The sequence below is a fragment of the Hemitrygon akajei genome, chromosome 5, assembly GCF_048418815.1.
Source record: "Hemitrygon akajei chromosome 5, sHemAka1.3, whole genome shotgun sequence".
Taxonomy (NCBI): Eukaryota; Metazoa; Chordata; class Chondrichthyes; order Myliobatiformes; family Dasyatidae; genus Hemitrygon; species Hemitrygon akajei.
In genome coordinates, this window is record NC_133128.1 from 148,201,387 (window position 1) to 148,227,972 (window position 26,586).

Here is a 26,586-nt window from a genome sequence, read left to right on the forward strand (position 1 = left end):
ATATTTCAAATTTTCATTTCTTTTTCAGTTGCTTCTGTGGGTTTTTTAAATCTTCCCCAGCCTCTAACTTCCCTCTAATTTTTGCTAAATTATATGCCTTCTCTTTTCCTTTTATGTTGTCTTTGACTTCCCTTGTCAGCTGTGGTTGCCTTATCCTCCCTTTAGAATACTTTTTAATTTTTGCAGTCTGATTTTTCTGAATCGTTTCCAGAAACTCCAGCCATTGCAGTTCTGCCATCATCCCTGCCAATCAACTTTGGCTTCACTCATGTAATTCCCTTTACTCCACTCAGATACTGATACATCTTCCTCTCAAACTGCAAGGTGAATTCTATCATATTATAATCATGCATCCCAACAGTACTTTTACTTTAAGCTCCCTAGTCAATCTGGTTTATTACACAACACCCAATCCAGATTTGTGCTTCCCCTAGTGAGCTCAACTGCAAGCTTTTCTAAAAAGGTGCCTTGTAGATATTTTATAAATTCTCTCTCTTGGGATCCGGCACTGACCTAATTTTCCCAATACATCTGCATATTGAAATCCTCCTTGACTATCATAACATTACCCCTTTAACATGCCTTTTCCATCTCTCATTGTAAATTATATTCCACATCCTGGCCTTGGTTCCGAGGCCTGTATATAACTCCCATCAGGGTTTTTTTTAAACCCTTGCAGTTTCGTAACTCTACCCACAGGGATTCTACACCTTTGAATCCTACTTCACCTGTTTTAAGGATTTAATTTTTTCCCCAACAGAGCTATCTCACACCCTCTGCCGAACTGCCTATCCTTTTTGATACAATGTGTATCCTTGGGTGTTAATCTCCCATTTATGACCTTAAATACACAACTCAGTGATGCCTACATAATACCTGCCAGTCTCTTAACTGCACTACAAGACCATCTACCTTATTTTGTATACTGCATACATTCAAATATACCACCTTCAGTCCTGTATGTATTACCCTTTTCAATTTTGCCCTTCAACTCACCCCACTGACTGCAATTTTGCCCTAGCATCTGCTTGTCCTTCCTCACAGTCTGACTACACACTGCATCGACTTGTATACCAACTGCCCCATCCGCAGCCCTATCACTCCGGTTCCCATCTCCCTGCCAAATTAAATCTCTGAGAGTGGATCCTAAAGCTCCTCTAATCACTTTTTAAAAGCTTCCAGTTGTTGAAAACTTATTTTGTGACAAATACTGAACTTTATAAACAATTCAAAAAGATATATACTCTAAAAATATTAATTATACTTACTTAAAAACACGTTGAAGTACTAAAATTAAATAAGCAACATTAAGAAAAAAAATCAATGCCTTACCAGCACTTAAAGTTGAAAGAAAAATTAAAGTGGCCTGACAGCCATTACAAAGACTACAAGATGATGTACAGGGTGATCTGAATATTGCTCATTTATTACAGAATCTCACAGCATGGAAACAGGCTATTCGGCCCAACACATTCATGTTTGTTTTCATACTGAGTAGAGGGCACCCTTCCCAATTATTTCTATCTTGCAGCAGCACATGATCCACTGCCCCGGTCACCAGGACACTGAGTCAGCAACTCAGCATTTCAGGCACTTGCCACTCTCTGGGTGAAGGTGGCTGACTCTTACATCCCCTCTATATCTCGTCCCCTTTAATGAACATCTGTGTCTTCCAGTTTCATGTGTCTGATGGAGGGAAAAGTTGCCTGCAATATATTCTATCTATACCCCTCACAGCTCTACATAATCCAATCATGTCCCTTCTTAATCTGCTACTGTCCAGGGAAAACAGATCTTGCTTCTCCAGTCTCTGCCCATAACTGAACGGCTCCATGCCAGGCAACATTCCAGTGAATCTGCTCTGCACTCTCTCCAGTGCTACCCTTCCTATGGCATAGAGCATAGAACAGTACAGCGTTGTACAGGCCCTTCAGCCCATGAGGTAACGATATAAACCTATTGCACAATCAGTCGAACCCTTCCCTCCAACAGAGCCAGAACCCTCCATTTTTCTTATATCCATGTACCTATCTATGAATCTCTTAAATGTTCCTTTTGTATCAGCCTTTGCCAACAACCCCAGCATTGCATTCCAGGCACCTACCAATCTCTGTGTAAAACAGGCCACCTTTGACATCTTCCCTAAACATTCCTTCACTTGCTTTAAATGGACGTCCTCTGGTATTGGCCAATGTTGTCTTGGGAAAAAGGTGCTGGCTGGCCGCTCCGTCTGTGCCTCTCATAATCTCACACGTCTCTATAAAAATCACCTCTCCTGTCTTCCCTCCAAAGAGAAAAGCTCCAGCTCACTCAACCTTTCTCCAGAAGACATGCTCTTTTATGTGCCGCAGTTCCCGAGGAGACACAAAGGGAGAGAGAGTTTAAAAGAAGGGATCTGGGGCACTCAGCACATTTTGGACACATTAGTTTCCAAGGAGACATTGGATTGTGCATAATTAGACACTTGGCAAGGACAAATAAAAAGAAGTTAGGTTTAAGCAGAGCGGCCATTGTGTGAATGGGTCAGTGTTAAAGTGGGGAGTTGGCTCATTGAGACTTCGGCGAGGAGAGCCGTAAACTTCAAGTAGATGTTTTTTGTTATTTATTCTTTGTTTCCTATTGCACATTTAGAGCAGTGGTGATACCAGCCAGGCAGGATAGTGGAATCCTCCTGTTATGGGATGTGGGAAAGCTGGAAGACTGCCAGTATCCCAGATGACTACACCTGCAAGAAATGCATCCAGCTGCAGCTTCTGACAGATTGTGTTGAAGAATTGGAGCTGGAAGTGGATGAACACTGGATTATTTGGGAAGCTGATAGACAGGACACGAAGGGAGGTAATTGCAGTCAAGATGCAGGACACAGGTACCTGGGTGACTGCGAAGAGGGCAAAAGGGGAGCCAGTGCGGAGTATCCCTATGATCATTCCCCTCAACATTTTAGATACTGTGGGGGGGTAGAACGACCTAGCAGAGGAAAGCCACAGCAGTCAGGTCTCTGGCAGTGAGTCTGGTTCTGTGGCTCAGAAGCGAAGGGGGAAGAAAGGGTGAACTGTAAATATGGGGGGCTCACTGGTTAGGGGAACAGAAAGGAAGTTCTGAGGATGTTAATGAGATTCCTGAATGGTATGTTGCTTCTTGGGTGCCAGGGTGATGGACATCTTGGGACTAAGTCTACAAAATACTCAAGTGGGAGGATAAGCAGCTCAATGTTCTGAGGTTCTACTGTTTTAGGTGTGATAGAGTGGGAGGGAAAAGTGGGTGGGGTGGTATTACTAGTCAGGGAAAATGTCAAGGCAGTGCTCAGTTAGAACTGACTGGACAGCTCATCTATTGAAATATAAGGCTGGAACTGAGGAATAAGAAATGGATGACCATGCTAATTGGATTATTTTATAGACCACCCAACAGTCCTTGGGTTATAGAGGAGCAAATTTATAGAGAGATCACATACTGCTGCACAAAACATAAGGCTCTGATAGTATTGTAGGTGATCTTAACTTTCCATATATTGACTGGGAATCCCATACTGTAAAAGAGCTGGATGGGAAAAGAGCTTGTCAAATGTGTTCAGGGAAGTTTCCATAATCAATACCTAGAATACCCAGCTAGAGAATGCGATACTAGATCTCAGGGAATGAAGCAGGGCAGCTGACAGGAGTTTGTGTAGAGGAACACTTTGCAATTGGTGATCATAATGCCATTAGTTTCAAGATAATTATGAAGGATAGGTCCGGTCCTCAGGCTGAGTTTCTGAATTGGAGAAAAGCCGATTTTGATGGTATCAGGAAGGATCTGGCATGTGTGGATTGGGACAGGTTGTTTTCCAGCAAAGGTGTACTTGGTAAGTGGGAGACCTTCAAAAGTAAATTTTGAGAGCACAGAGTCTGTATGTTCCTGTCAGAAAAGGCAAAGGTAACAGGTTTATGGAACTTTAGTTTTTGAGTGCTATTAAGGCCCTGGTTATGAAAAAGGAGGTACATAACAAACATAGGCAGAAACAAACAAATGAAACACTTGAGGAGTATAAGAAATGCAAGAGAACACAAGGAAATCAGGAGGGCAAAAACAAGGCATGAGATTGCTCTGGCAGACAAAGAGAAGGAGAATCCTAAGGGCTTCAACAGATATATTAAGAGAAAAATGATAGTAAGGGACAATATTGGAAGATGAGAGTGTAATCTATGCATGTAGCTGTAAGAGATGGGGGATCTTAAATGGATTTTTTGCATCTGCCTTTACTCCAGAGGTGGACACAGAGTCTATAGAAATGAGGCAAAGCAGCAATGTGGTCATGGACTGTATACAGGTCACAAAGGAGGTGTTTGCTGCCTTCAAGCAAATTAGAGTCAATAAATCCCCAGAGCCTGACAAGGTGCTCCCTCATACTCTGTGGGAAGCTGGTGTAGAAATTGCAGAGGCCCTAACAAAGATATTTAAAACATCTTTAGGCATGGTCAAGGTGGCAGAGAACTGGAGGATAGCTAATGTTGCTCCATTATTTAAGAAAGGCTCTAGGAATAATCCAGGAAATTACAGGCCAGTAAGTGAGTAAGTTATTGGAAGGTATTCTAAGAGACTAGACAAATCAGTATTTGGCTAGACTGGGACTGATTAAGGATACTCAACATGTACTTGTGTGTGCTAAGTCATGTCTAACCAAATCTTGAGTTTTTTGAGGAAGTTACCAGGAAAGTTGATGAAGGAAAGGTAATAGATTTTCACTACATGAACTTCAGCGAAGCCTTTGACAAGGTCACTCATGCGAGTTTGGAAGAAGGTTCAGTCACTTGGTATTAGAGATGAGGTGGCAAATTGGATTAGATATTAGCTTCGCAGAAGAAGCCAGAGAGTGGTTGCGGACAGAGACCCAGTGGCGTGCTGGGCCCATTGTTGTTTGTCATTTATATCAATGATCTGGATGATAATATGGTCAACTGGATCAGCAAATTTATGGATGACACCAAGATTGGGGGTGCAGTGGATAGCAAGGACGACAATCAAAGCTTGCAGCAGGATCTGGACCAGCTGGTGAAACCGGCTGAAAATGGCCGATAGCATTTAATGACACAAGTCTGAGGTGCTGCACTTTGTAAGGACAAGCCTGGGTAGGACACAGTGAGCAACAGGGCACTGAGGAGTGTGGTAGAACTGACAGAACAGACAATACAGATCCATTATTCCCTGAAAATGGTGTCACAGGTGGATAAGATTGTAAAGAAAGCTTTTGGCACATTGGCCTTCATAAATCAATGTACTGATTGCAGGAGTTGGGATGTTACGTTGAAATTTTATAAAACATTTTTGAGGCTAGTTTGGAGAATTGTGTGCAGTTTTCATTACCTACCTACATGAAAGATGTAAATAAGACTGAAAGAGTGCAGAGAAAATTTGCAAGGATGTTGCCAGGACTTCAGTTATAGGGAAATGTTGAACAGATTCCGACTTTATACCCTAGAATTTAGAAGGTTGAAAGGAAATTCAAAAGATTGAGGGAGATATACAGAATTATGAGAGGTATAGATAAGGGAAATGTAAGCAGGCTTTTTCCACTGAAGTTAGGTGAGACTACGATTAGAGGTCATGGGTTAAGGGTGAAAGGTGAAATGTTTAAGGGGAAAATGAGAGTGAACTCAGGGTGGTGAGAGTATGGAACGAGCTGTCAGCACAAGTGGCAGATGCGGGTTCCAAATCGATACTTAAGAGAAATTTGGTTAAGTACATGAACAAGAGGAGTATGGAGGGTTATGGTCTGGGTGCAGGTCATTAGAACTCAGCAGATTAATAGTTTGGCGTAGAGGGCTAAAGTGCTTCTTTCTGTGGCTGTTCCTTTCTATGACTTTATGTCTGTATTCTCTAATTGAGGCAGCATCCTGCTAAATTTCCTCTGCACCCACTCTAAAGCTTCCACACCTTTCATATAATGAAGTGACTAGAAATGAACACATTGTGGTCTAAACAGAGTTTGATGGAACTGCAACATTACCTCATTAGTCTTGAAGTCAATCCCCTGAATAACAAAGGCTAGCACTCTACATGCTCTCTTAACCCTGCCCCCCCGCCCATCAACTTGTGCAGCAACTTTGAGGGATCTATGTACTTAGACCCCAAGATCCTTCTGTTCCACCACACTGTTAAGAATCCTGCCTTTGATCTTGTACTCTGCCTTCAAGTTTGATTTCTCAAAGTGCATCATTTCACACTTTTGGGGATTGAATTCCATCTGCCATAAGATATAGGTGCAGACTTAGGCCATTTGGCCCATGGAGTCTGTTCTGCCATTTCATCTTGGCTGATCCAATATCCCTCCCAGCCCCAATCTCCTGCCCTCTCCCTGTATCCATTCATACCCTGATCAATCTATCAACCACTGCCTTAAATATACAAAAAGTCCAAAATTATTATAAATATAAATACATAAAATTAGCTTAGATACATAGACTGATTGCAGGTACAAAAAGTGATGTTACATACAGGAGTACCTGTACATAAGGTGAAGTATTGTAGGTTTTAATGGTAGAGGTCTGACAGCTTGAGCAAATGACTGTTTTTGAGTCTAGTGGCTCTGGTGAGGAAGCTACATAGCTTCTTCCCTAATGTATGCAGGTCAAACAGTCCAGGAACAGGGTGAGTGGTATCATTCATGATATTGTTACCCTTCTTCTGGTATCTTTCTGTATATATGCCCTTGATAGCAGGTAGATTGGTGCTGGTGACGTGCTGGACAGTTTTAAATACCCGTTGTAAAGCTTTCCTGTCAGCCGCAGTTTCCATTCCACACAGTGATGCCGCACGTTAAGATGTTCTCAACTACGCATCAGGTCGTGAGTTCTGATGTGCAGAGTTCTTTTCAACCTCCTCAGAAAGTAGAGGCACCAGTGGCTTTCTTGATGGTGGGGAACATGTTCAGGGACCATGAGAGGTTCTGAGAAATGTGCACTCTCAGAGTTTGAAACTGCTTGCAGTTTCCGCTGCAGTGCCATCGATGTGAATGGTGTGAGTTTTCCTGAAGTAGATAGACATCTCCTTCGACCTGGTGGCATTGAGAAAGTGGTTATTTGCTTGGCACCAGCCCTAAACGTCTTCCATCTCCTCTCTGTTGGCAGTCTTACTGCTGTTTGTGGCGAGCCCAACTACTGTGGTGTAATCAACAAGCCTGACAATGTGATGAACCTGATGACTGGCCCCTCCGTCCTGTGAGCAGAGTGTACAGCAGTGGGCTCAGAACACAGCCCTGGGGGGCACCCATGTACAGGATGATGGGGAGGAAGAAGCTGTTGTACATTCTGACTATCTGAGGTCTGTGGGTTAGGACGCCCAACACCTGGTTGCACAGTGGTGTATTTAGATCGAGAAGTAGGAGCTTCTTCATCAGTGCCTGTAGGACAATAGTGTTGAATGCCGAAAGGAACTCTAGAAACAACATTCTGGCATAATGAAGGACAGCGTCACATGTCTTCTGAACCTCTCGGTGTTAGCACCTGCAAGGATCGATGGATTTGTACCCAAGGACCCCCTGCTCTTCTGTACTATGAAAGAACTTATCATTGATGATTTGCTGTATGCCCTAGCTTCACTAGTACTCCTAAAATGTATCTTTTCATGTTTGTCTGGATTAAGCACCATCAGCTCATTTCACCAGTACAGTGACATCTCTTTGCATTTTAAGGGACCTTCCAAACTATCTATATTTTGCTAGTTTTCTTGACATCCATAAATTTAATAATCTTGCCTCCACATCCTCTGTCCTGCTCTCACCAAAACACTCTAGTTACCTCTTTGAAAATAGGCTAACCAAATTGATCAGGGAGAATCTATCCCTTACGAAGTCATCTTGGCTGACACTGATTAGGCATATAGGTGACCAAACATATAGATGAGGGTAGTGCAGTGGATGTGATCTACATGGATTTTAGTAAGGCATTTGACAAGGTACCACACGGTAGGCTTATTCAGAAAGTCAGAAGGAATGGGATCCAGGGAAGTTTAGCCAGGTGGATTCAGAATTGGCTTGCTTGCAGAAAGCAGAGGGTCATGGTGGAGGGAGTACATTCGGATTGGAAGGCTGTGACTAGTGGTATCCCACTAGGATCTGTTCTGGGACCTCTACTTTTTGTGATTTTTATTAACGACCTGGAGTGGGGGTAGAAGGGTGGGTTGGCAAGTTTGCAGATGACACAAAGGTTGGTGGTGTTGTGGATAGTGTTGAGAATTGCCAAAGATTGCACAGAGACATTGATAGGATGCAGAAGTGGCAGATGGAGTTCAACCCGGAGAAGTGTGAGGTGGTACACTTTGGAAGGACAAACTCCAAGGCAGAGTACAAAGTAAATGGCAGGATACTTGGGAGTGTGGAGGAGCAGAGGGATCTGGGGGTACGTGTCCACAGATCCCTGAAAGTTGCCTCACAGGTAGATAGAGTGGTTAAGAAAGCTTATGGGGTGTTAGCTTTCGTAAGTTGAGGGATAGAGTTTAAGAGTTGCGGGGTAATGATGCAGCTCTATAAAACTCTGATTAGGCCACACTTGGAGTACTGTGTCCAGTTCTGGTCGCCTCACTATAGGAAGGATGTGGAAGCATTGGAAAGGGTACAGAGGAGATTTACCAGGATGCTGCCTGGTTTAGAGAGTATGGATTATGATCAGAGATTAAGGGAGCTAGAGCTTTACTCTCTGGAGAGAAGGGGGATGAGAGGAGACATGATAGAGGTATACAAGATATTAAGAGGAATAGATAGAGTGGACAGCCAGCGCCTCTTCCCCAGGGCACCACTGCTCAATACAAGAGGACATGGCTTTAAGTTAAGGGGTGGGAAGTTCAAGGGGGATATTAGAGGAAGGTTTTTTTACTCAGAGAGTGGTTGGTGTGTGGAATGCACTGCCTGAGTCAGTGGTGGAGGCAGATGCACTAGTGAAATTTAAGAGACTACTAGATAGGTATATGGAGGAATATAAGGTGGGGGGTTATATGGGAGGCAGGGTTTAAGGGTCAGCACAACATTGTGGGCCGAAGGGCCTGTACTGTGCTGTATTGTTCAATGTTCTAAAATATGAATATGGTAGATGAGCATCCTAATGTATGATTCATAAAAGAACAGTGAGCAATTAGGGAAGCTGATAAAACGTGTTTATTGCAACTGAAATTAAATACTAAAATTAATGAGTTTGGTTCAGTTTTACAGGGTATTAATGAGACTATACAGAGACATAGAGTACAGAAACATGCCATTCAGCTCATCAGCTCCATCCTGACCACAGGAAACCCACACAGCATGTACTTATCCCATTTTCCAGTATTTGGTCCACAGCCTGGGCAATTCAAGTGCTCTTCCAGATTCTTACTAAGAATCTTAAGGGGGAGAACTGGAATACTCTTTCACTATTGGTCTCCTTATTTAAAGAAGGGTATAAATGGCTTAGCAGAATAGATAAGGCCTACTAGATTGATACCTGGAATTGGCAGATTACCTTATAAGGAAAGGCTGACCAGACTATAGTCATATCTTCACCAGTGTTCAGAAAAGCAAGGAAATGAATTGAATCCAGTAAGATACTGAGTGGTTTAATTCGGTCAATGTGGATAAGGTATTTTCTCTTTTGAAAGGATTTAGAAAAAGGAACATAGTTTAAAAAGACAGGGCTGCACATGTAAAATAAAAATGAGGCAAATGTTTTTCTTTTAGATGGTTCTGAATCTTTGGAACTCTCTCTTATGAGAACAATGGACACTGGCTTTGAATATTCTTATGCCATATACTTAATTTATATGCTTGTAAGGCTCTGGTACAGATATCAAAATCAAGCTGATCCTGTGGTTCAGTAGCACAAATGACATAACAGATAAATGATTATTTCTTCAACTTGCTCTTTTTCAGGATAACCCAGCATTGTAGACAAAAAAAGACAGGACCTAGAGGACAATTGTCCTCCTGAGCCTGCTCTGCTGTTTGATAAAATTGTGGCCTATTTATGCAAATGGAACTAGTTTATATGGGCATTTTGATCAGCATGGACGAGGTTGGTCAAAGGGCCTGTTTACATGCTGTATGACTCGATGAATATCATTCCACCTTGGCCTCAACAACACTTCCATTCCACTATAAATTGCCTGTCTTTCAGCCTCCATACCCCATGCAATGTAAATCGACATCTTGCCTGCCTTCCTGATGCTCACTGATCTTGCATGCCAACCTGTTGTGTTTCATGTCGTAGCCCTCAGATCTTTGTCGTCTCAATCCCATGAAGCACTAACTTACACCTTCACTCTTAACCACCTGCTAGAACACAATAGCATTTCTGTCCCTTAGGTGAGTTTTGAGCACAAAGTTCTAATATCCTCTGCTGATCAATGAATAAATGAGTTAAACATACAAATACCTTCATTACCATTTTCCTTTGGTCATCTGCACCAAATTCTAGAGGTGCAAGTCAATATTTCAAGAATTTACAGTTTCCGGAAAAAAATTCATATTATGCATCATCTTCTGCACATGGACAAATCTGTAAAGTTTTTATAATACCTATGATATACAGCTTTAGTTATGATCTCAGCTATGCCTTTTGTTAATTCGGCATTGCATACAGCTACTATAGCTCTGATATCACAACACCTTCTCCACAGCAGAAAAGGAAATGGAAACATAATTTCTCATTGAAGAATACAAGAAATGGAAGCAGAAGACATTCAGCACCTCAAAAACTGGTCCACAATTCCATAAGCTTATTCTTGCTTTTCTAACTCAGAACTGCTTTCCTGATTTAATGCCATTCCTTTGATATTTCATTATCCAAAAATCTGAGTGGTTTCCATGTGTCATTAAACCAGCTTGTATTTTACTACAATTCACTGATTCGCAGAGATGGCCATGATGAGCATTAATAATTGCAACTTCAGTTTTGTTCCTGATAACTGATTGGAATTCTGAACGTTCAATGTACTATGTAATACAAATGCACAAACTTGTGACAACGGTATATAAACTGTAATTAGAAATTTCTGGTAAAATATAAAAGTCTGAAAAAGTATAGAACATTTGCAAAACAGAAAACAGAAGAGATTCGACAGTTGCTGGAAAACCAGAACAATACACACAAAATGCTGGAGCAATTCAGCAGGTCAGGCAGCATCTATGGAAATGAATAAACAGTCGACATTTCAAGTCAAAACCTGAAGAAGGGTCTGTTTATTCACTTCCATAGATGCTGCCTGACTTGCTGAGTTTGTCCTGCATTTTGTGTGTGCTGCTCAGGAAAATAAAATTAACTAGAGTACAATACATAACCTCTCTAAAAAAAATTCTGTTCTTAATTTACCTTTATGCATCACAATCAGACTCATTGATTTTTAGAATGTTCACAATATATTTGTTATTTGCTTATGTTATTTTAATGTCCGTAATTCAATTTTAATAAACCAATCACAAACAAGAGAAAATCTGCAGATGCTGGAAAACCAAGTAATACACACAAAATGCTGGAGGAACTCAGCAGGCCTGGCAACATCTGTGGAAAATAGTCGATGTTTTGAGCCAAAACCTTTCCAGTTCCAAATGGATCCCACCACCAAGCACTTCTTTCCCTTCCCCCCACTTTCTGCTTTCCTCAGGGATCGCTCACTATGCGACTCCCTTGTCTATTTAACCCTCCCCACTGATCTCCCTCCTGGCACTTATCCTTGCAAGCAGAACAGGTGCTACTCCTGCTCCCTCACTACCATTCAGGGTTGCAAACACTCCTTCCCAGTGAGGCAACGCTTCACCTGTGAGTCTGTTGGGGTCATATACTGTGTCCGGCACTCTTGGTGTGGCCTCCTGTATATCAGTGAGACCTGACGTAGATTGGGAGACTGCTTTGCCGAGCACCCATACTCCATTTGCTAGAAGAAGCGGGATCTCCCAGTGGCCAGCCATTTTAATTCCACTTCCCATTCCCATATGTGAATTCACAGTCTCCTCCACTGTCATGATGAGACCACACTCAGGTTGGAGGAATAACACATTATATTCCATCTGGGAACCCTCCAACCTGATGGCATAAACACTGATTTCTTGAACTTCTGGAAATGCCCCCCCTCACTATTCCCCATCCCCCTTTACCGTCTCTCACCTCATCTCCTTGCCTGCCCATTGCCTCCCTTTGGTGCTCCTCCTCCCCCTTCTTTCTTCCATGGCCTTTTGTTTTTGGCAGACAGATATACTTAATTGATCCCGAGGGAAATTGGGTTTCGTTACAGCCACACCAACCAAGAATAGTGAAGAAATATAGCAATATAAAACCATAAATAATTAAATAATGAGTTAATCATGCCAAGTGGAAATAAGTCCAGGACCAGCCTATTGGCTCAGGGTGTCTGACACTCCGAGGGAGGAGTTGTAATGTTTGATAGCCACAGGCAGGAATGACTTCCTATGACGCTCAATGTTACATCTCGGTGGAATGAGTCTCTGGCTGAATGTACTCCTGTGCCTAACCAGTTGATGCATCATCAATAACTCTCTCTGAGACGTAAAGGCCTGATATCAGCTTTTATTGACTGGAAGAAGGAACAAGAAGTGGTTGACCACCATACTACATCCTGGAGAGAGAGAGGCTGGGCTCAGACCTCAATCGCCTTTATACAGGGGTCTGTGGGAGGAGCCACAGGAGCAGTCAGCAGGGGGCGTGTCCAGACAGGTATATGTAGTTCACCACATTCACCCCCACTTTGTTTTAAAAAGAGTCCCCATGTGGCGAAGTTTCTTACAAGTATATTTACAGGTTAAGTCTATCAGGTGGTCGAATCTGTCGCTGCGATCTACGTAGCACCGGCTGTGATTGCACAGGTGCCGGTGGTGATTGCACAGGTGCCGGTGGTGGTGATTGCACAGGTGCCGGTGGTGATTGCACAGGTGCCGGAGGTGGTGATTACACAGGTGCCGGTGGTGGTGATTGCACAGGTGCCGGTGGTGATTGCACAGGTGCCGGAGGTGGTGATTGCACAGGTGCCGGTGGTGGTGATTGCACAGGTGCCGGAGGTGGTGATTGCACAGGTGCCGGTGGTGGTGATTGCACAGGTGCCGGTGGTGGTGATTGCACAGGTGCCGGTGGTGATTGCACCAGAGACGGAGGTTGTGCTGGTTCCGGCCTGACTGGAGGTGTCAGCCCACTAGGCGTCAGTGATCCCTCACATGTGTGCGAGGCGCCCGGTATAGGAGTGTCGTGAGGAGTCTGTGTAGGGCTTGGTGTGCACGGTGTCACCTCAGGTACAGGGTTCATAGTTACTGTGGAGTGTTCGGGGTAGTGGTCTGCTGCTCCTGCGGGCGCCAGGTCGCGGATGGAGACCTTGTCCTCCCGCCCATCAGGTAAGACCACGTAAGCATACTGGGGGTTCGCATGTAGTAGGTGAACCCTCTTGACCAGCGGGGAGTATTTATTACTCCTCACGTTTCCGGAGCAGCACTGGCCCTGGGGATGTCAGCCAAGCCGGTAGGGTGGTCCCAGTGACAGACTTACTGGGAAAAGAGAATAGGCGCTCGTGACGGGTGGCATTGGTGGACGTACATAACAGGGAGCGGATAGAGTGGAGTGCCTCAGGGAGGACCTCCTGCCATCGAGAGACCGGCAACCCTTTTGACTTAAGGGCTAAAAGTGTGGCCTTCCACACTGTGGCATTCTCCCTCTCCACCTGTCCATTTCCCCGGGGATTATAACTCGTGGTCCGACTAGTAGCAATGCCCCTAGCTAGCAGGTACAGGCGCAGCTCGTCACTCATAAAGGAGGACCCTCTATCACTGTGGATATAGCAGGGATATCCAAACAGAGTGAAGAGCTGGCGCAGGGCTTTTATGATGGACGTGGTAGTGGTGTCGGGGCAGGGGATGGCAAAAGGGAACCGCGAGTACTCATCGATAATATTGAGAAAATAGACATTGTGGTTGGTGGAGGGAAGGGGGCCCTTAAAGTCAACATTCAGTCGCTCAAAAGGGCAGGTGGCCTTGACAAGTTGCGCCGTGACAGGACGGTAGAAGTGCGGTTTGCACTCAGCGCAGATTTGGCAGTCTCTGGTCATCGTCCTGATGTCCTCCACGGAGTACGGCAGATTCCGGGCTTTCACGAAATGGTAAAATCAGGTGACCCCCGGATGGCAAAGATGTGCGTGAAGGGCGTATACCTGGTCGAGCTGTGCGCTAGCACACGTTCCCCGGGATAGGGCATCAGGGGGCTCATTGAGTCTGCCAGGCTGATACAGGATATCATAGTTGTAGGTAGAGAGTTCTATTCTCCACCGCAAAATGTTATCATTTTTGATTTTGCCCCGCTGTTGGTTGCTGAACATGAACGCAACCGAGCGCTGGTCGGTCAGCAAGGTGAACCTTTTGCCGATGAGATAGTGCCTCCAGTGCCTAATAGCTTCCACTATGGCCTGGGCTTCTTTCTCCACCGCGGAGTGCCGAATTTCAGGGCCTTGAAGGGTACGAGAAAAGAATGCTACTGGCCTGCCTTCCTGATTGAGGGTAGCAGCAAGTGCGAAATCGGAGGCGTCACTCTCTACTTAGAAGGGAATGGTCTCGTCCACCGCATGCATCGTTGCTTTGGCAATGTCCCCTTTAATGCAGCTGAAGGCCGCGCAGGCCTCAGCAGAGAGGGGAAAAGTGGTAGACTTGACCGGGGGCGGGCCTTGTCTGCGTAATGGGGGACCCATTGGGTGTAATAGGAAAAACGGTTTCCATGTTTTAAAACTTCCAGTCAATGAAATTGATGCACCATCAATAACTCTCTCTGAGACGTAAAGGCGATATATCGGCTTTTATTGACTGGAAGAAGGAACAAGCAGTGGTTGACCACCATACTACATCCTGGAGACTGAGAGGCCGGGCTCAGTGCTCAATCGCCTTTATACATGGGTCTGTGGGAGGAGCCACAGGAGCAGTCAGCAGGGGCGTGTCCAGACAGGTATATGTAGTTCACCACACCAGTACATTACGGAGTAGATGGGAGTCATTGTCCAAGATGGCATGCAACTTGGACAGCATCCTCTTTTCAGACACCACTGTCAGAGAGTCCAGTTCCACCCCCACAACATCACTGGCCTTACGAATGAGTTTGTTGATTCTGTTGGTGTCTGCTACCCTCAGTCTGCTGCCCCAGCACACAACAGCAAACATGATAGCACTGGCCACCACAGCCTCATAGAACATCCTCAGCATCGTCCGGCAGATGTTAAAGGACCTTGGTCTCCTCAGGAAATAGAGACGGCTCTGACCCTTCTTGTAGACAGCCTCAGTGTTCTTTGACCAGTTTAGTTTATTGTCCATTCGTATGATTCATATCTCCTATCAGATTCCCCCTTCTCCAGCCCTGTATCGCTTTCACCAACTTCCCAACTCTTTACTTTATCCCTCACCGCACCCCCCCACCCCGGTTTCACCTATCATCTTGTGTTTCTCCCTCCCCTCCCACCACCTTTTAAATCTAGTCCTCATCTTTTTTTTTTCCAGTCCTGCTGAAGGGTCTCAGCCCGAAACGTGGACTGTACTTTCTTCCATTGATGCTGCCTGACCTGCTGAGTTTCACCAACATTTGTTGTTACCCTCTATTATTTCAAACTTGAATTAATAGAAAATTTGAAATAAACTATTTCAAATTAAGAGAAGACTGTAAACATTCACAAAATAATAACGGATGCTTTAAAAATCACTTTTTTCTGCAAAAGATTTAAATGTAGCATAACTAAAATCTTAATTCTTCAGACTCAATACCTTCCAAATTCAAAGTGATTGTTTTATCATAAAACTTTACCGTTAGATCAAGCATTCCATTTTTCTTGATAAAATTGTTAGTTCCTTCCATGTTTTCTGTTTCTTCAAGGCAGGTATAGTTTATACAGGAATCAGTCAGACTGCGGGGCAAGTTGGCACATGCCAGTGGCTCATGGGGCAATTCTGGTATAGCCACTTGGTTATATAGTTTTCTCATGTGTTCACTGAAGAAATCAGAATATCCCACATTGAACGAGGCTACAGTGGTGTTGAAAGTTGCTACTGTAATTGTGGAAATCTGTGATCTCACTATAAAATATAAAATTAATTATTTTTTTATTGCTTTAACTTCAAATGCAAAATTAAAATGTAATATAACCACTTAGAATTTCATGGTGCAGAACATTATGCCACAAATTTCATGTGTGGCAATTTCAATCATTTTATGCAACATTGGCAGAACATGAATTACAGAATTCTGATTTTCAGATTACTTACATGAAATAATTCAAGATGGTGACACACCAATCTGATATACGGATTTTCATCCCAAATTATAGTTTTGTCAATTTATATTTCAATTTATAGTTTATCATCATGGTTAACCTATTTTTACTCCATCAGAGACATACTCTCTCTCTCTCTCTCTCTACCTACAGCTTAACAGGCTTCTTGTTTCTCCTTTCCAATTCTGATAAAAGGTTTTCAACCTGAGATGTTTTCTCTCTGTCCACACATCTGACCTGATCTATTAAGTGTTTTGATATTAGATTTCCAGCATCTACAGTTATTTCCATTACCCCTCCTTTTGAAATTAATTCTGTCCACCTTTGACACCTAGAGTGAATGGAAGTGTCAAGCCTTATAGGAAAATATCCCACAGCTAACTCACACCGATCTAGAAAAATGCAGCAGGCAGCATCACAGGGACGACAACCAACTACAACTCCTCACACAAACAAGAAGCAAGTTTAGGTGACGATCTGGGATTGTCACATGGCAGACAATATAAACACCCCAAAAATAGATCTAAGCTTATTTTTACCCCATGGTCACTTTTGTGTATAGGCATTTAAGCATTGTTGCAATATGCATTAAACATAAAACACAATGAAGAACAGGCAGTATTTTCATGGCTATTAACTAAAGACTAAATGCATCATACAATGAAATTTTAATTTACTTTAAACTCATGAATTCCATTCAATTCACTCATATTATTCTCAAGTGAAAAAAAAAGTATAAATCATTTACAACATTATTACCCCCAACTATGAGATCCATGATTTTGGCAAATGCACTAACAGAGCCCAAAGATACAGTGTGGTGTAAATAACCTAGCATTTGATCATTTTTCCAATTATAATAAAGATTTTTCTGCTTATGTTACAATTTTATCTTGCAGTAGACCATGCAACAATACACAACTCTCCATGAAAAAGGCAGATATGTTACCTAAAAGTCTCTACCATTGTCCCTCTTAAGCTGTTTCAAGAACACTCTGGGCTCACTCAGCCCTGAGATCTCCAGAAAAGACCTTGCTAGTGTACCTAAGTGGTGCCTTAATGACTGACCATGGACAGAACTGAGTTTCACCATCGCAAGCGACTATTTCAGATCTTGACTGATTAGTTGATGAGACAGCTCAGTATCTCACTCTCATTAACAGGGGAATTTTTTGCGTAAAACGTACTTCAATACTTTTTCAAGCTGAATAACTTTATTCAACAGATAAATTGTGGAATGGTGGTGGTGGGAGGGGGGCTAAGAGTATGTTGATACACAAATTACATTTAGGGCAACCAAAGTTTCCAAATCCTTCTGTATTAAGTAGGGTCAAAGAAAGACCCTTGAACTGACATAATTTGCATTGGAAGCTTCTAATAATTTCTGTCCATAGCTCCAAAAAACAAATGGCACTCTTGGGTACAAATGACCTTGGCTGAAATGCCCTGTGACATAATTTTTTTTCAATGTAATAAAAATCTTCCTCCTCTATCAAATATTATACAGCAAATTATTGTTGTTTTGGTACATTTTCACTGTTTAACATTTTGTGTATTGGCAGATTGATTGAAGTGCTGTTTCTAAAACTTTATTTGTGGTTGTAATGATCAAACTGCTTCAAATATTCTTTTTTAAATCCATCAAGCAGTTTCATTTTTAAAACATTCAGATTTTTTGTATTGATTCACGACAGACCTTGCGTTTGGCAATAAAGTAAAACTCTAACTATTGTTCAATTTTTCAAAAATGCTGATGATTTGATATCTGATTCACTGGGTGCAGATTGCTGTATTCCCTATTGCACTCCGTGCTCTGGCTTCTGCACCCACCTAAACACATCGTCTCCTGGCTCCTGTGCTTCCTCAATCACACAGGGAACTAGTCCCACACACCCTCAAAACTCACTGCTAATTTGATTATACTACTATACCATTTAACAGTTTAAAATGTCAATTAACAGCACATTAGTCTGGAAAATCTACAAATCTGGCACCAAGCATATCGGTTTAATGTAGTTTTGCTGTACAGTACATAAATGATTCTGAGTGGAGATTTGGAGGCGGGAGGGGCAGGGGTACAATAATTCTTAAACAATTTACACCCTAGATCAATAATGTCTAGTGGGAAATTTCTACTTCAAGGGATTTGCATCTTACCTTCTTTAACCGTGTTATCTCCATGACTGTTGGAGTGATCAGGAATGTCACTCAGCAAGGTGTGATGGGAATGGGAATGTTTAGCACTCATGCTTTCCATTTCTGTTGCCGTATCTGAACTGCCTCGCCGGGTGAATTTTCCTGCAATAGAATATTTTTCAAAACTGCATCCATAAAAATCCTTAATCAACCAGATTTCATTGAATGATGTACAAAGACACATACTTTCAGATGCAAATCACAACTAAAGCAAGATAGATTAAACTATGTACACCACTAATACTTTTACTGATTGCAAGTAATTTAATTTAAATTGGTACAGTCCAGTATTTATTTCGGAGTTGCAGCAGTAAGATGAACCAGGCTGGTGGGGGGCGGAAGACGAAGAAAACAAGTGAGCTGATTAGCTGGTTTGTGGATGACACGAAAATTGGACGTTTTCTGTAGTGAGTGAGGTTGTCAAATGATTCAGCAGGCTATAGATGAGGCAGAGAAATAGTGGATGGAGTTTCATCTGGACAAGCGTCAGGCTAAACGTAAGAGAAAAGTAAACAGTAAATCACAGAACCTTTCAGAGCCATGAGGTACGAATGGCTCTAGGCATGCAGGTCCATAACTCAATGGAAGTGGCAAGACAAGTAGACAGGGTGGTAACGAGGCTGTACCACATGCTTGATGTCATCGATGCAGTGTAGAATCTATATTGCAGACATATAAAACTGTAGTTGGTCCACGTCTGGAGTACTGCTTGCAGTTCTGATGTTACAGTACAGGAGAGACGTGGAAGTTTTGGGGAGAGTGCGGAAGAGGTTCACCAGGACACTGGCTGAACCAGAGAGCATCAGCTACAGCGAGAGGCTGGACAAACTTGGACATCAAGGCTGAGGGGGATCTGAAAGAAATTCTTTACATTATGAGAAGCACGAGTAAGGTAGATAATCAGAATCGTTTTCCCAGGTGAGATGTCAAATAGTAAAGGGCTTACAGTGAGAAGCAGCACATTTAAAAGAAGCTTAAAAGAGATTTACAAGGCAGCTTTTTCAAACATAGTGTGTTGGGTGCCTGGAATGTGCTGCTGGGGAAATGGTGGAAGCAGCTATGATGGCTAAGTTTAAGAGGCATTTAGGCAGACAATTGAGTGTTATGCACCACGTGCAGGCAGATGTACCTTCAGGGTCGGCATGGACCGTGTGGGTTGGTTACTCAGTGTTCTATGTGGATGTGAAGGAGCATTTAACATCTCGGTAGTGTAGGAAGAGTACAAAAAAGTAGGGTAAATTTGTTAATAAAGAATGAGATTATTACAATGGTAAGAAATGATATTGATTCAGAAGCTCAAGATGCATTGTGTGTACAGATAAATTATAGTAAGGGTAAGAAGGGCAGGCCCCACGACAGCATAGTGTCTGGCACAACACTATCACAGTTCAGAGGGTTTTGGAGTTCAGAGTTCAATTCTTGCACTGTCTGTAAGGAGTTTGCACATTCTCCATGTGAACTGCATGGGCTTCCTCCAGGTATTCCAGTTTCCTCCCACAGTCCAAAGAAGTGCCAGTTAATAGGGTAATTGGACACTGTAAATTATCCTGTGATTAGGATAGGGTTAAACAGGTGGGTTGCCGGGCGTTGCATCTTGTTGGGCTGTAAAAGCCTGTTCTGCACTGCATCTCTAAATAAATAAAAAATAAAGTCACTGGTAGCAGTAATATGTTGGCTCCCTAATAACAGCTTTACTATAGAATACTGTATAAATCAAGAAATAATAGGAGCTTGTAATGGAGATTGCAAGAATCGTAGGCAAATTAATTATTACAATAAATATTGAAGTTAAATTGGCAACAGAAACCTTGACGATGAATTCATAGAATGTATACATAATAGTTTCTCAAAGTGTAATGTTGAGGAACCAAGGAGAAGTTCTTTGAAATTTGTTACTGTATGATGACATTGGATTAGTTTATGATCCAACAGTGAGAGATCCCTTAGGAAGTCATCTTAACATGGAAGAATTTCAAATTCAATTGGAGGGTGAGAAATTTGTGTCTGAGACTAGTGTCCTAAACATTAGTTACGAACTGGGAAAGTAAGTTAAAGGGTAAAATAGTAGGTCGGCAGTGGTAGGCATTTAAAGAGATAATTCATAAATCTTAGCAAAGGTGTATTTGGTGAGAAGGTAGCTTTGCAGTGAGGATTGAGGCCTAGTGAAGTTAAGGGTGTTATTAAATTGAAAAACAGAAAATGTGGCACAGGGTAATGCTAGGGCAGAGGATTCGGATTTTTCTTGTGAACCAAAAAAGGATGACACAAAATAATGGAGAGAGGAGACGGGAGTAAAAAGAGAAATTAACAAAGAGAGAAAAAACAGACTGTAAGACTAAAAAAAGAGGGGGAAAGAGCAGCTCAAGTAAAGATTGGTCCCTTATGCAATGAGAGTGAGGAACTAATAATGGGAAACAGAAATGGCTTAGCTTCTAAATAATTTTGGATCTGTCTTCAAGGTGGAATACTAAAATGGATTAAAATGGATGGTCTACAGCAGTGGGCCACAAACACACAAGACATTCTGTAAGGTACCATATTAAACGTAATGACACAAGATGAGAACACGCACACTTGGGGATAATATATCGGCATGAATGGCTAAACACACAAAAAAAAATAGAGCTGAATAGGTCAACTTCAATTAGCAATCACTAACAGGCAGGTGATGATTTGGACTAAACTTGCTGATGATATAAAGCTGAATATGTTTCCAAGTTGTGAGGCAGATGCAAAAACTCTGCAACAATATAGATAGGCTTCGGACCCGGCATGGAGGTCGCCCTTCACAGAAGGATGGAGATTGTGCGGCCGCTCTCATCAACACTGACAGGAGGACGTTACTGAAATTCTGAGATTTATGCGATTATTGGACTGTAGTTTATATTGGTCTCCTTCAATGTTCTGTTATTTTTCTTGTTGCTGATTGTTACTTTTGTGTGAGGGAGGGCTTGAGGATTTGGGGTACGATGCTCTTGTTAGTGTTCTTCTGTGTGGGTGATCTGCTTTTATGTGTGAGAGAGGGGGTTGGGGTTCAATGCCAGTGTAGTTGGCCTTTTTTGTGAGGGAGGTAGTTGGAGTTTTGATGTTATTGTCACAGTTTTTTTGTGAGGGAGGGGGTTGGGGGTTTGGAGTTTTCGATGTTTTAGCTGCCATTTTCTGTGTGGGCAATCTATTAGTTTTTGTGCAAGGAATGGGGTGGAGGTTTGGATTTTGCAAGTTTGGTTTCTTTTTCTTTTTTTGTGGGGGGCATGATATATTTTCTTTCAACAACTGCCATGGTTTTTCTGCATTTTGTGGCTGTCTGGAGAAGATAAACATCAGAGTTGATTTGTACATGCAAATTTTGAACCGTGAACCTTGGTTTAGTTATTGGGCAAGAAGCTGGCAAATGGAGTGTAATGTTCAAAAATGGAGGGTTGTCCACTTCAAAAACAAGAATGAAAAAAACATTAGTAGCATTGAGCAAGACTACCACAAAGTTGTGACACAAAGGGAGCTGGGTTGCAGCTTATGAACTAAAAGGTAGCATTCAGGGTACAGTTAGTAATCAGGAAAGATAATGGAATGTCAGTCTTTATTTCAAGGGTGCTAGATTATAAAATACATCTGTGATTTCATGGGAGGAAACATAATTGCGGAAGAACTAGTATATGACATCAAGGTTATTTGGCTAACCCAGTATTGTAGCTTGCCAGCCTCCTCTGTCCAAACCACGTCTATCTTCTCCAGTTCCAGAAAAGCTCCCAAATGAGAAAGTACTTCGTGTTGGTGATACATCTAAATGGTCCTCGTGTAGGAGGAAAGGCATTCCCATTCGCCGTTGCCTCTTTTTACCTGGGTGATGGAACGGGATGGAGCCTTTGCGTTCACGGTCCTCTTTACGGCTCTTGAACTAATGCACAAAGGTAATAACTTTTATTAGTAAACAGTATTTGACATGATTTACAACTGAATCTTGCATATTCCATTAGTTTCAAGATAATTATGGAGAAGGTTAGGGCTGGTCTTCAGTTTAAGATTCTCAACTGGAGGAATGGCAATTTTGATGGCATCAGATGGGATCTGGCAGGAATGGATTTGGGATATTTTCTGTTAAAGAGATGCTTGACATGTGGGAGGGCTTCAAAAGTGAAATACTGAGAGAATAGAATTTGTATGTTCCGGTCAGGATAAAAAGCAAGGGTAACAGATTTAGGGAATTTGGGCTCTTGAGGGATATTGAGGCCCCGGTTAAAACAAAAAGGAGGTGCATATCAGGTGTAGGCATTTGGGATTAAATGAGGCCTTTGAGTATAAGAAATGCAAGAGAACATTTAACAGAGAAATTAGGAGGGCTGAAACAAAATACTTCCAGCATCTGCAGATTTTCTCTTGTTTATGATGTTGGTCTGGCAGATAAAGTAAATCCCAGCAGAGCAAAAGGATTGCAAGGGACAAAACCAGTCCTCCTGAAGATCTGCATGATCAACTATACAGGGAGCCAAAGGAGACAGGGGCAATAGTAAATGAACTTTCTGTGTCTGTATTTACTTGGGAGAGTCTATAGAACTGAAGAAACAGAGCAGTGAGGCCATGGACAGTATCTGGAGTATGGAAAAGGAGGTACTTGCTGTCTTGAGAAAAATTAGGGTGGATGACACTCCAGGGAGTAACAAGATGTCATCTTGTACATCTTAGAAGGTGAGGGCAGTAATTACAGGGGCTCTGGCAGAGATAATTAAAAAGTCTTTGGACATGGGTGACATGCTGGAGGTCTGAAGGACAGCTAATGCTGTTCAGTAGTTTAAGTTGTACAAGCCAGTGAGCCTGACATCAGTAGTGGATAACTTACTGGGAGGTATTCTAAGGGACATGATATACAAGTATTTGGATAGACAGGGCCTGATTGGGGATAGCATGTCTTTGCGTGTGGCAGGTCACGTCGAACCAATTTTATAGAGCTTTCTGAATATCTTTCATCAAGAGAGCTGATGAAAGGAAGGCAGTGAAATTTGTTGCCATCATCTTTATCAAGGCCACAGACAAGGTCCCACATGGGAACCTGGTCTGAAGATGAAATTGTCAGTGGTTTAGCGAGAAAGCCAAAGAGTGGTAATAGATAGCTGTCTCGTGAACTGGAAGCCTGTGACTAGCAGTGTTCCACAGGGGTTGATGTTGGGTCCATTGTTGTTTAACATCCATAGTAATGATTCAGATGATAATATGGTAAAGTGGATCGTGTGTAGTATTTCAGAATGAGAATCACGTTTAATATCACCAGCATATGTCATGAAATTTGTTAAATTTGCAGATGACACCAAAATTGGGGGCATAGTGCACAGTAAGGAAAGCTAACAAAGTTTGCAAAATGATCTAGACCAGCTGGAAAAAAGGGCAGAAAGATGGCAGATAGAAGTTAATGCAGAGAGGTGTGAGGTGCTGCACGTAGGAAGGAGAAAACAAGGTAAGACGTAACCATTGAATAATAGGGCACAGTGGTGTGCAATAGATCAAAGCGATCTGGGAATACTAATCCATAATTCCTTGAATGTGGCATCACTGATAGTCATACAGAGAGCTTTTGACACACAGGCCTTCATAAATCGAAGTATTGAGTACAGGAGTTAGGATGTTATGTTGAAGTTGTATAAGACACTCGTGAGACCTGATTTGGAGTCCTATGTGCAGTTCTAGTCACCGATCTACAGGAAAGATATCAACAAGATTGAAAGAGTTTTTGTCTATATGGATCTTGTAGGGATATAGGACCTGAGTTACAGAGATAGGCTGAACGGTGTCAGATAGGACTTTATTATCTGGAGCACAGAAGAATGAGGAAAACATATAGAAGTATATGAATTTCTGAGAGGTATTGATAAGGTGAATGCATTCAGTCTTTAACTGCTCAGGTTAGTTGAGTGAAAGTGAAATATTTAAGGGGAATCTGAGGGGGAACTACTTCAGTCAGAGGTTGGTGCGAGTGTGGAATGAACTATAGCAGAAGTGGTAGATGAAGGATCAATGTCTACATATGAGAAGTTTGGATAGGTTCATGGATTAAAAGGGTATGGGGATTATGCGCACATGGATGAGATTAGGCACAAACCAAGCTGGCATGGTTCAGAAGGGACGAGGAGATAGAAGATTCAGTGGTTAGGGGAAAGGACAGGGGGTTCTGTGGATAAGAACGAGATTCCCAGGTGGTATATTGCCTCCCAGGTACCAGGGTCAGGGACACATTGGATCGAATCCACAGCACTCTAAAGTGGGACGGAGAGCAGCCAGACATCATGGTCCATGTCAGTACCAAGGCATGGGTAGGAAGGATGACGAGGTCCTGTGAAGTGAGTTCAGGGGATTAGATGCTAAGTTAAAGGACAGGATCTCTGGAGTTATGATCTCAGGATTGCTGCCTGTGTCATGTGCTAGTGAGGCCAGAAATTGGAAGATCATACAGTTTAATATGTGCCTAAAGAGATGATGCAGGAGGGAAAACTTCTGATTTTTGGATCATTGGACTCTCTTCTAGGGAAGGTAGGAACTGCCAGAAGGGACAATTTGCATCTGAACTGCAGGGGAACTAATACCCTTCCAAGTAGGTTTGCTTGTGCTGCATGGGGGGGGGGTTAAGATGGGAGCCAGAGCAGATGGTGCAGTGGTTGTGGGGAAGATGTTGCTAAGCCTATATACAAAGGCAGGAATCGAAGGGTTGAGCTTGGTGGGACTAACGTTCTGAGTCATGTACATTTCAATTCAAGGAATATTGTAGGAAAGGCAGATGCTTAGGGCATGGATCAGCACATGGAATTATGACCCATTAGTGAGACTTGGTTGCAGGCGAGGCAGAGTAGGCAGCTCAATGTTCCATGGTTCCATTACTTCAGCTGGGATAGAGCGAGACAGATTAAACGGGAAGGGGTGGCATTACTAGTTAGGGGAAGTGTTTACGGTAGAGCTCAGACAGGACAAACTGGAGAGCTTGTCCATTGAGGCTAGATGGCTAGAACTGAGGAATAAGAAAAGGATGACTATGTTAACGGGATTATATTATAGACCACTCAACAGTTCATGGGATTTGGAGGAAGAAATTTGTAGAGAGATCCCACGCTACTGCACGAAATGCAAGGTTGTGACAGCGCTGAAGGTGATTTTAACGTTCCACAGGGACTGGGACTCCCAGGGCTGGATGGGATAGAGCTTGTCAAAATTGTTCAGGAAGGTTTCCTTAATCAGTACATAAAGGTCCCAACTAGAGAGAGTGTGATACTAGATTTCCTATTAAGGAATGAGACAGGGCAAGTGACAGAAGTTTGTGTAAGGGAACACTTGACATCTTGTGATCATAATGCCAAGATAATTATGGAGAAGCAGAGGTTTGTTCCTCGGCTTGAGATTCTAAATTGGAGGAAGGCTAATTTTGGCAATATCAGAAAGGATCTGGCAAGTGTGGATTGGGACAGGCTGTTCTCTGGCAAAGGTGTAATTCCTAAGTGGAAGGCCGTTAAAAGTGAAATTTTGAGAGTACAAAGCTTGTATATGTCCCTGTCAGAATAAAAGATGGGTAACAGGTTTAGAGAACCTGAGTTTTGAAGAGATATTGATGCCCTGATTAAGAAAAAAAAGGAGGTATAGACGGGTAGTAACAAATGGGGTACTTATGAAGTACAAGAAATGCAAGAAAAAACTTAAACAAGAAATCAGGAGGGCTAAAGGAAGGAGTGAAGTTGCTCAAATAGGCAACACGAAGGGCTTCTACAGCTAGGAGGAAAAGGATAGCAGGGAATAAAATTGATCATCTGGAAAATTGGAGTGGTTATGCGCAGAGATGAAAGAGATGAGGGAGATCTTCAATTGATGATTGCATCTGTATTCACTCGGGAGATGGACACAGTCTGTAGAAGTAAAGCAAAGCAGCAGAGAGGTCATGGGTCTCTATGGATTACAGAGGAGCAGGTGTTTGCTGTCTTGAGGCAAATTAGGGTGGATAAATCCCCTGTGACTGACAAGGTCTTCCCTCAGACCCCGTGGGGGTCCAGTGCAGAAATTGCAGTGGCCATAGCAGAAATATTTAAGATATTCTTAGCCACAGGTGAGGTGTCAGAGGACTGGAGAATAGCTAATGTTGTTCCATTGTTTAAAGAAGAGTCCAAGGATAAGCCAGGAAAT

The 26,586-nt window shown here is 42.6% G+C and overlaps 1 protein-coding gene across 6 annotated transcripts in view; it reads right to left on the reverse strand.

The window, feature by feature from the left end:
• The window catches only part of unc80 (unc-80 homolog (C. elegans)), a 214,181-nt gene that overhangs the window by 149,028 nt on the left and 38,567 nt on the right, over nucleotides 1-26,586 (reverse strand). For all 6 annotated transcript variants that reach the window (XM_073046799.1, XM_073046802.1, XM_073046797.1 and 3 more), the window contains exons 10-12: nucleotides 22,117-22,333; nucleotides 18,400-18,540; nucleotides 15,777-16,045 (exon numbers count right to left, since the gene is read on the reverse strand). In XM_073046799.1, coding sequence (XP_072902900.1) covers nucleotides 15,777-16,045; nucleotides 18,400-18,540; nucleotides 22,117-22,333 — 627 coding nt within the window. The remainder of the gene's footprint in view (nucleotides 1-15,776; nucleotides 16,046-18,399; nucleotides 18,541-22,116; nucleotides 22,334-26,586) is intronic.